The sequence below is a fragment of the Sinocyclocheilus rhinocerous genome, unplaced genomic scaffold (assembly GCF_001515625.1).
Source record: "Sinocyclocheilus rhinocerous isolate Xijiao unplaced genomic scaffold, SAMN03320098_v1.1 scaffold647, whole genome shotgun sequence".
NCBI lineage: Eukaryota > Metazoa > Chordata > Actinopteri > Cypriniformes > Cyprinidae > Sinocyclocheilus > Sinocyclocheilus rhinocerous.
In genome coordinates this window covers 460,636-471,464 of record NW_015632746.1, presented here as the reverse complement: position 1 = coordinate 471,464, position 10,829 = coordinate 460,636, and the positions used below count along the sequence as shown (strand labels likewise).

The 10,829-nt window shown below is 43.4% G+C and overlaps 1 protein-coding gene across 1 annotated transcript in view; it reads left to right on the top strand.

Moving 5' to 3' along the window:
- The window catches only part of LOC107743033 (ras-related protein Rab-26-like), a 15,251-nt gene extending 4,572 nt beyond the window's left edge, over positions 1-10,679 (top strand). Inside the window, exon 2 of the mRNA XM_016556143.1 lies at positions 10,515-10,679. Coding sequence (XP_016411629.1) covers positions 10,515-10,679 — 165 coding nt within the window. The remainder of the gene's footprint in view (positions 1-10,514) is intronic.
- Positions 10,680-10,829: the final 150 nt, after the last annotated feature.

Here is a 10,829-nt window from a genome sequence, read left to right as displayed (position 1 = left end):
TTTATTCGTCATAAAATGATTACTTCATAATTGTATTCGAGTCTTACACACATGCTATACAGATAATGTAGAGTCGTGCATTAATTTGAGTGACGACAGCTACTATGGGAGTGGCTTGATGGAGCGCAGGAGATGCAGATAACATGATCTTGACCCTTAAGAAACTTTAATTAATGCTGTCACATAACAAATCTGTTCAAATATAAAATTAAATTAATTGCTAATTAATACATTGAAATAAAAATGTAAAGCCTGTACGAATATTAGAAATTGTGAATATAAATAATTGGCCAGATCCTGATTAGCGCGATGATATCATCTTGGATGTGACATTTCATCTCGGATGTAATAAGAGACGTACGAAGAATGGGCCCCAGGACCTTGCCCAGGGCTGCCAACTCTCACGCATTCAGCGTGAGACTCACGCAATTGACACTTTTCTCACCCTCCCACACCACACATCCATTTTCTCACGCAGTCAAAAGCACCCTCAGTTAAAACTGTAATTATAGGATATTGGCGAAACAGATTTGGTAAAGGCTCCTGTATGCATTTGTGTTTGCGCTCTGGAAAGCGTCAAAAGATTCTATTTACGACGTGTTTTCTTAGTGCTGAGCAATGTAGCCAATTACAGACATCTGTTGATTTCTTGAACACCTGTGATTGGCCATTGTGTTCAAGTTAGTCAGAATTCACTCATCTCTAAATGCCGGATTTTTTTTTCCGGTCAGAGGCAAGACCTGAGGGAGGTAATCCAGACGAGGTGTTCCCAACACTCTCGTTCGGACCAGGGCAAACCTCCCTCTTAGGGTATTTACATCTACCCTCGTCTTCCTCTCCCAATTCCCCTTTCCTCCCCTAATCGGGGTCAAGAACCTCCATGCACCGGCAATACAGTCTCTGGCTGGACCTATGATGTTCTGGTTAGTTTCTATGTCTCATAGAACTACCTACTGAAGGTCCGGAAGAGACAGGCGCGGGAGCCATGGTGGGTGAGTATGATCCATGTCTTCTTTTACTGTTGCTAGTTGTATAATTATCTGACTAGCTTTTTACTGCAGCACCTCCTGTCCTGTGTTATTGCGGCAACTCAGTCTCTGCTGAGATTCCTTTTCTAACATGTATATTATACTATTTTCGTTCCTAGATGGAAGCATTTATTTTCCTCTTCCAGCAAGCCTTGCTGAGGATGCATCACTTATGCTGACTGGCAGGATCCTGACGGCCTGTCAAACCCTTGCTGGCTGGACTCCGACTCCGAGTCGTTAGGCTTCCCCGAGAAGCCTCCTTGGTCATCATGTCCCCAGTATGGCGCTGCAACCTCAGGACCTGCAGGCCTTTGAGGGTTTTTTCTCCCAGGTTGAGCTTATTTTGGAGGCACTGACTCCTGATGTGCTCCCTGGGCTGCTCGGTCTTGCCCTGAGAGGCCTCATTAGACCTGAGCTGGGTTTTTGGTTGAGCCTGAGGGCTTGCCTCAGCCTGAAGGCCGAGAGCACCACTCCCATAATTCCACAGATGATCATACCAAATAGCTAAGCCTTTCTGTGGCTTCCTTGGTCAATCATTTCTATGGTGGGAGCCTGCAGCTCTCCCTATTGGAGCATTTAAGTCTCTATCTGCGTTCTGAGCATGGTGCTCCCCTCACTGCAGGAGGGTCATTCCAATGTGAATGGAACATCTGTTTCTCCCCAGGTTGAGCTTATTTTGGAGGCACTGACTCCTGATGTGCTCCCTGGGCTGCTCGGTCTTGCCCTGAGAGGCCTCATTAGACCTGAGCTGGGTTTTTGGTTGAGCCTGAGGGCTTGCCTCAGCCTGAAGGCCGAGAGCACCACTCCCATAATTCCACAGATGATCACACCAAATAGCTAAGCCTTTCTGTGGCTTCCTTGGTCAATCATTTCTATGGTGGAAGCCTGCAGCTCTCCCTATTGGAGCATTTAAGTCTCTATCTGCGTTCTGAGCATGGTGCTCCCCTCACTGCAGGAGGGTCATTCCAATGTGAATGGAACATCTGTTTCTCCTCTCTGCGGAGAGTCGAGAATCTTGCTCCTGGGGGTTTGTACCACCCTTTCTGACTTTGCTAGTCTCTCATATTGAGAGTTGGGCCTTCTGCCCCTCTAGTGCTCTAGGTGGAGCCTCCAGGTTGTTAGTCCTCTTGGTCTCCCTGGGCTGCCTTCTTTGGTTGAGCCAGTATGCTCCCCTCGGATACCGCTCCCAATGTAGTGTCTGAGTTCTCCTCTTGTCCAATGAGTGAGTTCTCCACTTTCTGGAGTTCCCTGGAGCAGCTGTGGTTGAGGCCTATGTTCTTCAGGACTCTATGGAGTAGCCATATCAGGATGATAGGCTTGTTCTGACTTTTTGGTTGAGATGCTCTTATGGTTGAGCTTGGCAGTGTTCCCCTCCATTGTAGAAGGTCCGCTATGAACCCACCGCCCCCAGTTTGAGCGCCAATCCCAATTGTGGTCTCCTCCTGTTCTGTGAGCTCTTGGAGCTTCGTTGAGTAGCTAGCAGGTCATTAGGCCCTTTCTGCCTCCGTTAATCTACTCTTGGAGATGAGCCTAGCAGTGCTCCCCTCATGTTTGGGGGTCACCTTTGAGCATGCTGCATTCAACTGAGCATCTGAGTTCTCCTCTAGTTGAGTCCTCCGCTCTACGGAGCTCCAATGAGCAGCCTTGTCTGGTTGGTAGACTCTTTTCGCCTTCCTGCTTTTATGGTTGAGCCTGGCAGTGCTTCCCTCTTTTTCGAGGGTCGCTTATGAGCACATTGTTCCCAATTGAGCGTCTGTGTGTCTCTCCCGATCCTGGGAGTCGAGCCCTCCACTCTCTGGAGCTCCGTATAGCAGTCACATTGGGTAGTTAGGCTATCTTTTGCCTTCATGGCGGGTTGTTCCTATCGTATAAATAACAGAGCTCCCATATCGGTTGGTGAGTTCTCCGTTTTGGAGCCTAGTCTAATTCATTTTCATGATAAGTGCACACGCTAGTTCTCTGTGCACTTCTTTAAATTCCATAATCATGGTAGGTGTTTGCATGCTGGGCCTTTGCGCACCTTTCTAAAATCCTTTATGGTAAGGGTGACGCGATGCTGCCTCGTCCCCTTTCTCTGAGTTTATTCAGGCCCCGGATCCTTACCTGGGCCTCACTCTTCAGATGTATCTCTGATGATACCGGTATGGTTGAGCTTGGTAGTGCTCCCCTTTTCCCGAGGGGTTTCTATGAGCACGCCGCTCCCTCCTAAGCGTCTGTATTTTAGCCTTATGGGTTGTTGGGCCATTTCTGCCTCCCTATTAGGTTGAGCGTGGTGGTACTCCCCTTCACTTGAGGGATGCCTGGGAGCATGTAGTTCCCACACCTTTTTTTCAGATTCACAGGCGCTAGGCTGAATACCCTGCTACTTCTGAGCAGTCTCAGTCACATCAGATCCCGGCTCGCCGTGGTTTCTGGGGCTTTTTAGTTATTTCTAAATCCAAATCTATTGTAAGTGCACACACTAGTTCTCTGTGCACTTCTCTAAGTCCATATTCATGGAAGGTGTGCACGCTAGCCTTTGTGCACCTTTTTTAAAACCCTATATGATAAGGGTGACATGATGCTGGCCTCGTCCCCTTTCTCTGAGTTGGCTCTGGCCCCGGTTTTTACCTTGGGCCTCACTCTCCTTAGAGCAGGAGGTAGTCTCTGTGTGACAGGCCAGGATATGGGTTTGTCAGCCCTGGTACTTGGCCTTATCCCCTTAGAGGAATCCTTTTTATTTTTGATTCCAAGCCTTGAGCTTTGCCCTGGGCTCGGGCTTTATACAAGCCAGCCCTTACAGGTAAGTTTTTTGGTGCACAGCTCAGGCCTTTGGCCGTAGGGGTTTATGTCACTGACAGCCATCAAAACGTCCTAGGGGCAGCTCCTTTGACTTGGTTGAGCTGGTACTTGGTGCTCGCCTTAGTATTGGCATGCACTCCCCTCAGCATGGCAGTGTGGGTATACCGTTCCCCATAGCAACCTCTAGAGGACGCAGTTTGAAGTTCCCTCGGAAGGGAACGTCTCAGGTTATGTATGTAACCATGGTTCCCTGAGAAGGGAACCATGCTTCGGACATAAGCTTCAGACGAAGAAGCGGATGACGTGTTCTCCTGGCGCCCTTTTATACTGTGGTCGCGCCGGTAATGACGTCATAGGCTGTCGCCGGCCAATATCATTGTCGTGTTTAGATGTATGCTTCAGACACCGGTCTCGCCGAAGGCGTTCCCCATAGCAACCTCTAGAGTGAGACTCCAGTGTCTGGTTCCCTTCTTAGGGAACCATGGTTACATACGTAACCTGAGACATTCATTGATTATAAAGGAGATCTTGAGATCGCGATGAACTGAAGTAAAGTGACACCTTTTTAATGATTATAAAGCAAGGGCTATTTGCACACTTTCTAGGCTAAGAAAGTTATAATATGTTCAGAATTGGAATAAAAGTTTTGTTTTTCGTGCTGCTAACGGCCATATACCCTATACAAGCAACAAAGTTTCGGGAGTGATATAACTCCCTCATAAATGCGGGATTCATTTTCGAATGGGAGAAAAATATAATTTCTCAATTTATATTTTCAAGCAGTGCAGACTAATAGGTTAATAGAAAAATATTTGAATTTGTCAAAATATTTTTTTAAATGTGGTTGCATTATCCATAAAAGTAATGACTAGTAAATATTGCAATTCGTTCACTGTACATTGCTATTATTGTTGTGGTAAAAAGTTAATAGTTTTCAGCACTGCAAGAGTTATTTTACATAATTTTTATGATAAAAACACAGTACCATCATGACATTAACTACTAGGTCAGACAAAACTCTGCTGACAGATTAAGCATATAAGCCCCCCACCCAACCCGCTGTGGGAACTCTCACACCAAGTTGAACTCAAAAGCCCTAACCTCGCCCCTATTTTGATATCTTCACCCCACACATACATACACAACCCCGGCAACGATGATGGCGGAATCTGCTATGCCTACCGACCGAAAGGTATCAAGTTGTGTGAAACAAAGCAACATGAAACAAAATCAACATTACTCACCTATCAAGAAGAAACAAAGCAACCTGATTTGGTCTGATTCCAGTCCTTCCCACTCCTTGAGTTCTCTCCACCGCTGGAAAGCTGCTCCGATATTTACGCAGGTCCTACCTCTTGCCTGATGGTAACCCTTCTTTTTAATGTTTTGTTTCTCTGATATTTTCCTTTTTTATCTGCCATCTCTCTCTATCTATAGTCAATCTGCTAATATTCTCCCTATCATTACTAGACACACCCCTTACTGCTGATTGGCGGCAAGTGTGTTTTCGAACTCGGTCCGAACCTGTGGTGAAAAGCATTTTTCAAATATTGCTGTGAGCACCTTTAAACTTGAAAAATGGTGTGTATTGACGTCTTTCGTGGGTTGAAATATCTTCTGATGTTCACTCATGTTTATTTTGTGCTTTAAGTAAATATGAAAAACTGAGGCGCTACAGCAATCTGTCACGACACATTAAAGAGCCACAAAATGGTATTTAATGTTTGAATTTCTTAAAAAATGACAAAATTTGAAAGCTGAGACCTTTTTTGTCCCTAACGTAACCTGCTCTGTCTTGTCTGTCAGCGTGTTGTCAGTTTCCTCTTTGCTCCGCAATGTATTTTTCACTACCTGAGAACATGTATGGAGTCAGAGAGGACATAGCAACAGTAACTAAAAGGGGGCAGGAACAAAATAAATCACGGAGACGTCTATTTGACAGTGTTTATAAGAAAGTGTCTGGTGCATATAGAGAGAAAGAAGTGTGTTTCTACAGGTGGTTTGTCCAGCCCACTCACCTGTGTGTAGCACACTCAGAATTGCACAATGTTTTCAACACAGGAAGAGCCACCAAACGTTCTATCAGGAGCATACGATTCTGAACCTGAGGCATGTACTCACTGCAGGGACCGGAGGAGCGCTGGATTTCATTAAAACACAGGGCAACATAGTGAGACACTAGATTAAACTGAGCGGAGCACAACCACCCATCTGCCCTCCAGGTGATAAATGTCATAAACAAGCCGCGTGTGCTTTTGCAGCCTCTGGCTAGACGCTCGGCCGGATGTGATAACCATGGCAACCAGCGCTGGATGACACCCACGTCCTCTCGGTCCCCGCAGAGACGCGGCGCGCTCCCCTGTGCCACAGGTCATGAAGCTTTCAAAAGGGCCAAGTTTGAGACTGAGATGTTTCCAGACAAGGGGTTTGCATATCAGTGATTGCTGAACTCTGTTCAGTGCTAATGAGGAGCGGCACTTCTCAAGATGAGTGTGAAAACTCACAATCACAATGCTTGAGTGGTCTGGGTGGTTGCTAGGGCTTTTCAAAGTGGTTGCTAGGTTGCTCAGAGTGGTTTTATTGTCCTTGCAGTTGTAAAGCTGTTCAAAGTGTTTTTAATGTGTTTCTATGCGATTACTGGGGTGTACTGAATAGATGTTAGGGTGTTTGTAGGCAGTGCTGATTACATGTAATCTGGATTACATAACCAAAAATTACTTATAATTAGATTCTATTACATTTTAAAATACTCATAATCAGACTACAGTTACTTTTTTTGAATGGAATATACAATGAATTAAATATATTGTCTTTCTCTTTGCATTTTCATATCAATATATTACAAGACTGTCCTATTTAAAGGATTAGTTCACTTCCAGAATAAAAATGTCCTGATAATTTACTCACCCCCATGTCATCCAAGATGTTCATGTCTTTCTTTCTTCAGTCGAAAAGAAATTAAGGTTTTTGAGAAAAACATTCTCTACACGATCCCAGCCGAGGAATAGGGGTCTTAGCGAAACGATCGGTCATTTAAAAAAAAAAATAATAATACAAATTTATATACATTTTAACCACAAATGCTCATCTTGCACTAGCTCGACTTCAACAATTTCCTAGTCACACAGGAAAGGTCACGCGTGACATAGGTGGAAGTATCGACCCAGTGTTTACAAAGCGAACGTGCAAAGAAAGTCAAACGCCCTTTACAAAAAAGGTAAAACAACGATGGCGGACGATTTCGAAGTTTTTCGCCCTACCCTAACTTTCTGAACCGGAGCACAAAGATGAAGAAATAACCATGCGTGACCTTTTCAACATGATTACGTAATGCGTAAAGTCATAGACACGCAGCGCAGAACTAATTCAAGATGAGCATTTGTGGATAAACATATACATTTTCATTTTTTTTAGAAAATGACCAATCGTTTCACTAGATAAGACCCTTATTCCTCGGCTGGGATCGTGTAGAGACCTTTGAAGCTGCATTAAAACTGCAGTTTGGACCTTCAACCCGTTGATTCCCACTGAAGTCCACTACATGGAGAAAAATCCTGGAATGTTTTCATCAAAAACCTTAGTTTCTTTTCGACTGAAGAAAGTTAGAAATGAACATCTTGGATGACATGGGGGTGAGTAAATTATCAGGAAATTTTTATTCTCGAAGTGAACTAAACCTTTAAATCAATGAGATAGATGTGTTAGGTCAAAGGTAATCTAAAAGTAATCAAAAAGTAGTCAGATTATGCTACCTAAAATATGTAACGTAAGCATTACATTACTAAATTAAGCATTAGCCTTAGTTCTGGCAGGTCACGTGAGTCAAGCTTTCATCAGCTGATTCTCAGCTGATCACATCTACCTATAGGAATACGACACCTATCACAGCATTCCTATATAAGCTCTATTCAGTATTATTCAGCAGCTTTTCAGCTTGCTCCGGAGCAAATTACCCTCCTCCATCCCCAGCTCCTCCTTTCGCCACAGTCAGGACTTGGCTTTCTGATATTCCTTGCTAATCAGACTCCTTTATCTTGAATAAAGTGTTACACTTAAATATCATTAAGTACATTAATGATATCTGCCTTGTTCTGTTCTGTTAGCCCTAGGGGGGTTATTATTGCTGCTCTCCCTGCTCATTCATGACAGGCTGCATGGATGGGCAGGGAGTTTTTTTGCCCAGAACAGAACCATACCGCCAAACCAAACTTTATGCTAAGTATCTATCATTTTGACGATAGTGGTCCTGACAGAACTACAATTTTTGTAATGTAATTTGGAATCAGTAATGGACTACAATTTGTAAGTAATCTACCCAGCACTGATTGTTTGGGTTGGTTGCTAAAGCATTTCTAGGCGGTTGCAATGAGTGGGTGATTGCTAGTTCAGCTTTATGTGTCGTTTATGTATAGTTATTGCTATGCAGTTGTAAAAGTGTTACATGTGTTTTTTAATATGCTGCTATGCATTTGCTAGGGTGTTATGTGGTTGCCAAGAGTTTTTTTTTTCTTCTGTTGTTGGTTGTTAAAGCATTTGGTTGCTAAGTTGTGCTGAGTAGTTGACAGGTATTTACTATGCAGATGTTAAGGTTCTCTAAATGTTGCTTGGGCATTTCTAGATGGTTTCTAGACTATTTATGTAGTTACTAAGCTGAGAAGAGTTTAGTTGGTTGATATGGTGTTGCTGGTTTATTCTGGTTGCCTGCAGTGAGCTTGCTAAGGTGTACAGTGTCTTCTTTCTTGCCATGTTGTGACACTGATTGTAGCATTTTTGGGGTTGTTGCTAGGGCGTCTCTACTGTAAGTGGTTGCAATAGTGTTCTGGAAAGGATGTTGCTGTACAGTTTCTAATGTGTAAAGCCCTAAACACACTGCACGATTTTCGGCTGTCCCTGACGAAAGATTGGCATCGTGAAACAATCGTGGGGATTTCTGTGATCATGGCTCCTAATCGGTGGTCCTGTGTCGTACAGTGAGAGAGGTTCAAAGACGGCCTTTGTCACGATCTTGCTACCAAATATAGCCTACGATAAAGCGTGATCGGTGCACAGTGTGTTTGCTGGTACGATCCACGTTTACTTACCGACCAATAAAAATGCGACATGAAATCAACGCGATCATAGCGCTAAAACATAAAACTGCTTACCTCAAGCACTTCCTCTTTCGCCGCTTCCACTGTTTTTCAGCACACATAAAAAATACAACTGCTAAAGTGTGATTTATCATGCTTTTTGTTTACTACTAGGGCATGCTGATGACGTTTTATTCTTCTATAGGAACGTGCATCATAGCGTACGAGTCAACAGGTGCCATCATCGTACAGTCTACACACACGTCGTAGCCAAGATTATTAGATCCATGTCGCACAGTGTGACATGCAATGATCTTATTGCTAAAATCGTGCAGTGTGTTTAAGGCTTAAGGACTGTTTTTAGCATATTGCATTTCTAGGTGCCACAAGTCAAAAGAGCCCACCCTCAAATCACTATCACTCCATCATATTCTGTCTGTGAATATGACAAGGTCCATTTTAGAAGTCTAGAGAATGTTTTCACCCATTTTATTATAAGCCAGCCGTACATCTGACCAACTGAGCAACAGGCTAGTAATCTCTGTTGAAAAAAAAACAGCATATGCTGGTTGGGTATGTTTTGAAGCATGGCAGCTGGTTTGAGCTGGTTTAAGCTGGTCCTGAGCTACTATCTCCTGCTCAGCACCAGCTTATAACCAGCTCAGGACCAACTAAGAACCAGCTTAAATTAGCTGCCATGCTTCAAAACATACCTAACCAGCATATGCTGGTTTTTTCAACATGAATAGTGATGCCTGCCTTTGCAAACAGCACCATTAACAAACACCTTGACTGATCTCTTGATGAGAAAGCTGTCCCCCCAAACTAATTCTTGTTGACGCCAGTAGCAGGTGTCGACATGAAAGTGACTAATCTGCCTTTACAACTCCAGCTATGATCATCTCTGCCATACTAAAGCTCAGGCTCATTTATTCATCACAGTTCAGCTGCGCGACAGATATCACGCTATGTAGATTTGAGAATGCAGCGACGGGGAAATTAAGACATTTAATTATTCCCTGGGTTTGTCACTTGTCTGAATGTTTGTTCATGTTATGCATGTACTTTACACTGTATTTTTAGCACATGCTTTGAGAATTTTGTTTTGCTGTATCCAATGTTCTATATTTTTTACAGAATACATGTAACGTTAAAGGGATTGTTTACCCAAAAATGAAAATTCTGTCATTTACTCGCCCTCAAGTTGTTCCAAACCTGTATGAATTTCTTTTTTCTAGGAACTTTTTTCTACCAACACACTGATCCAGCAAAACCCAGCAACCATGTTTGTTGGAGTTTGTTGTGACAATGTGAATTCAACCTAGACAGCATAATAGCAAACTAAGTGGCGTCTGTGTTCAAATGCTGCAGGATGTTTTCTCTTCACTAACTTCACTTTTCGTCATCATTTGTGCTCAGTGTCTTTTAATTCTCTGTTGTTGTGGTGACTGTAGTGGAAGTATGAAATCAGTTCTCCTCAAGTTCACACAGGTGTCCTAACAGAGGAACCGCAGGAGTAGAGAATCACATTAAATATGACCTACTAACATCTGACAAGCACACAAGTGTCACAATATCTTTATCTTCATTTGACCCTCCATCTGTTTGTGCGTCTGTTCGTGTCTGTCTGTTGCAGACCATACTAGTTGGAGACAGTGGAGTGGGGAAGACGTCTCTGTTAGTGCAGTTTGACCAGGGAAAATTCATCCAAGGATCCTTCTCTGCTACTGTGGGCATCGGCTTCACGGTGAGTCTCTCTGCAGAAGGTCACAGATCATTTTTTCTCAGGACACTCAGGTGACTTGACTTTTCTCCAGCACAGGACCGGATACACTGCACAAAAATAAAAATAAATAAATAAAATAACCTTAAAACAAGATACATTTACTTACACTCTAAAAAATGCTGGGTTAAATACAACCCAGTGCTGGGTAAAATAGGGACAAACCCA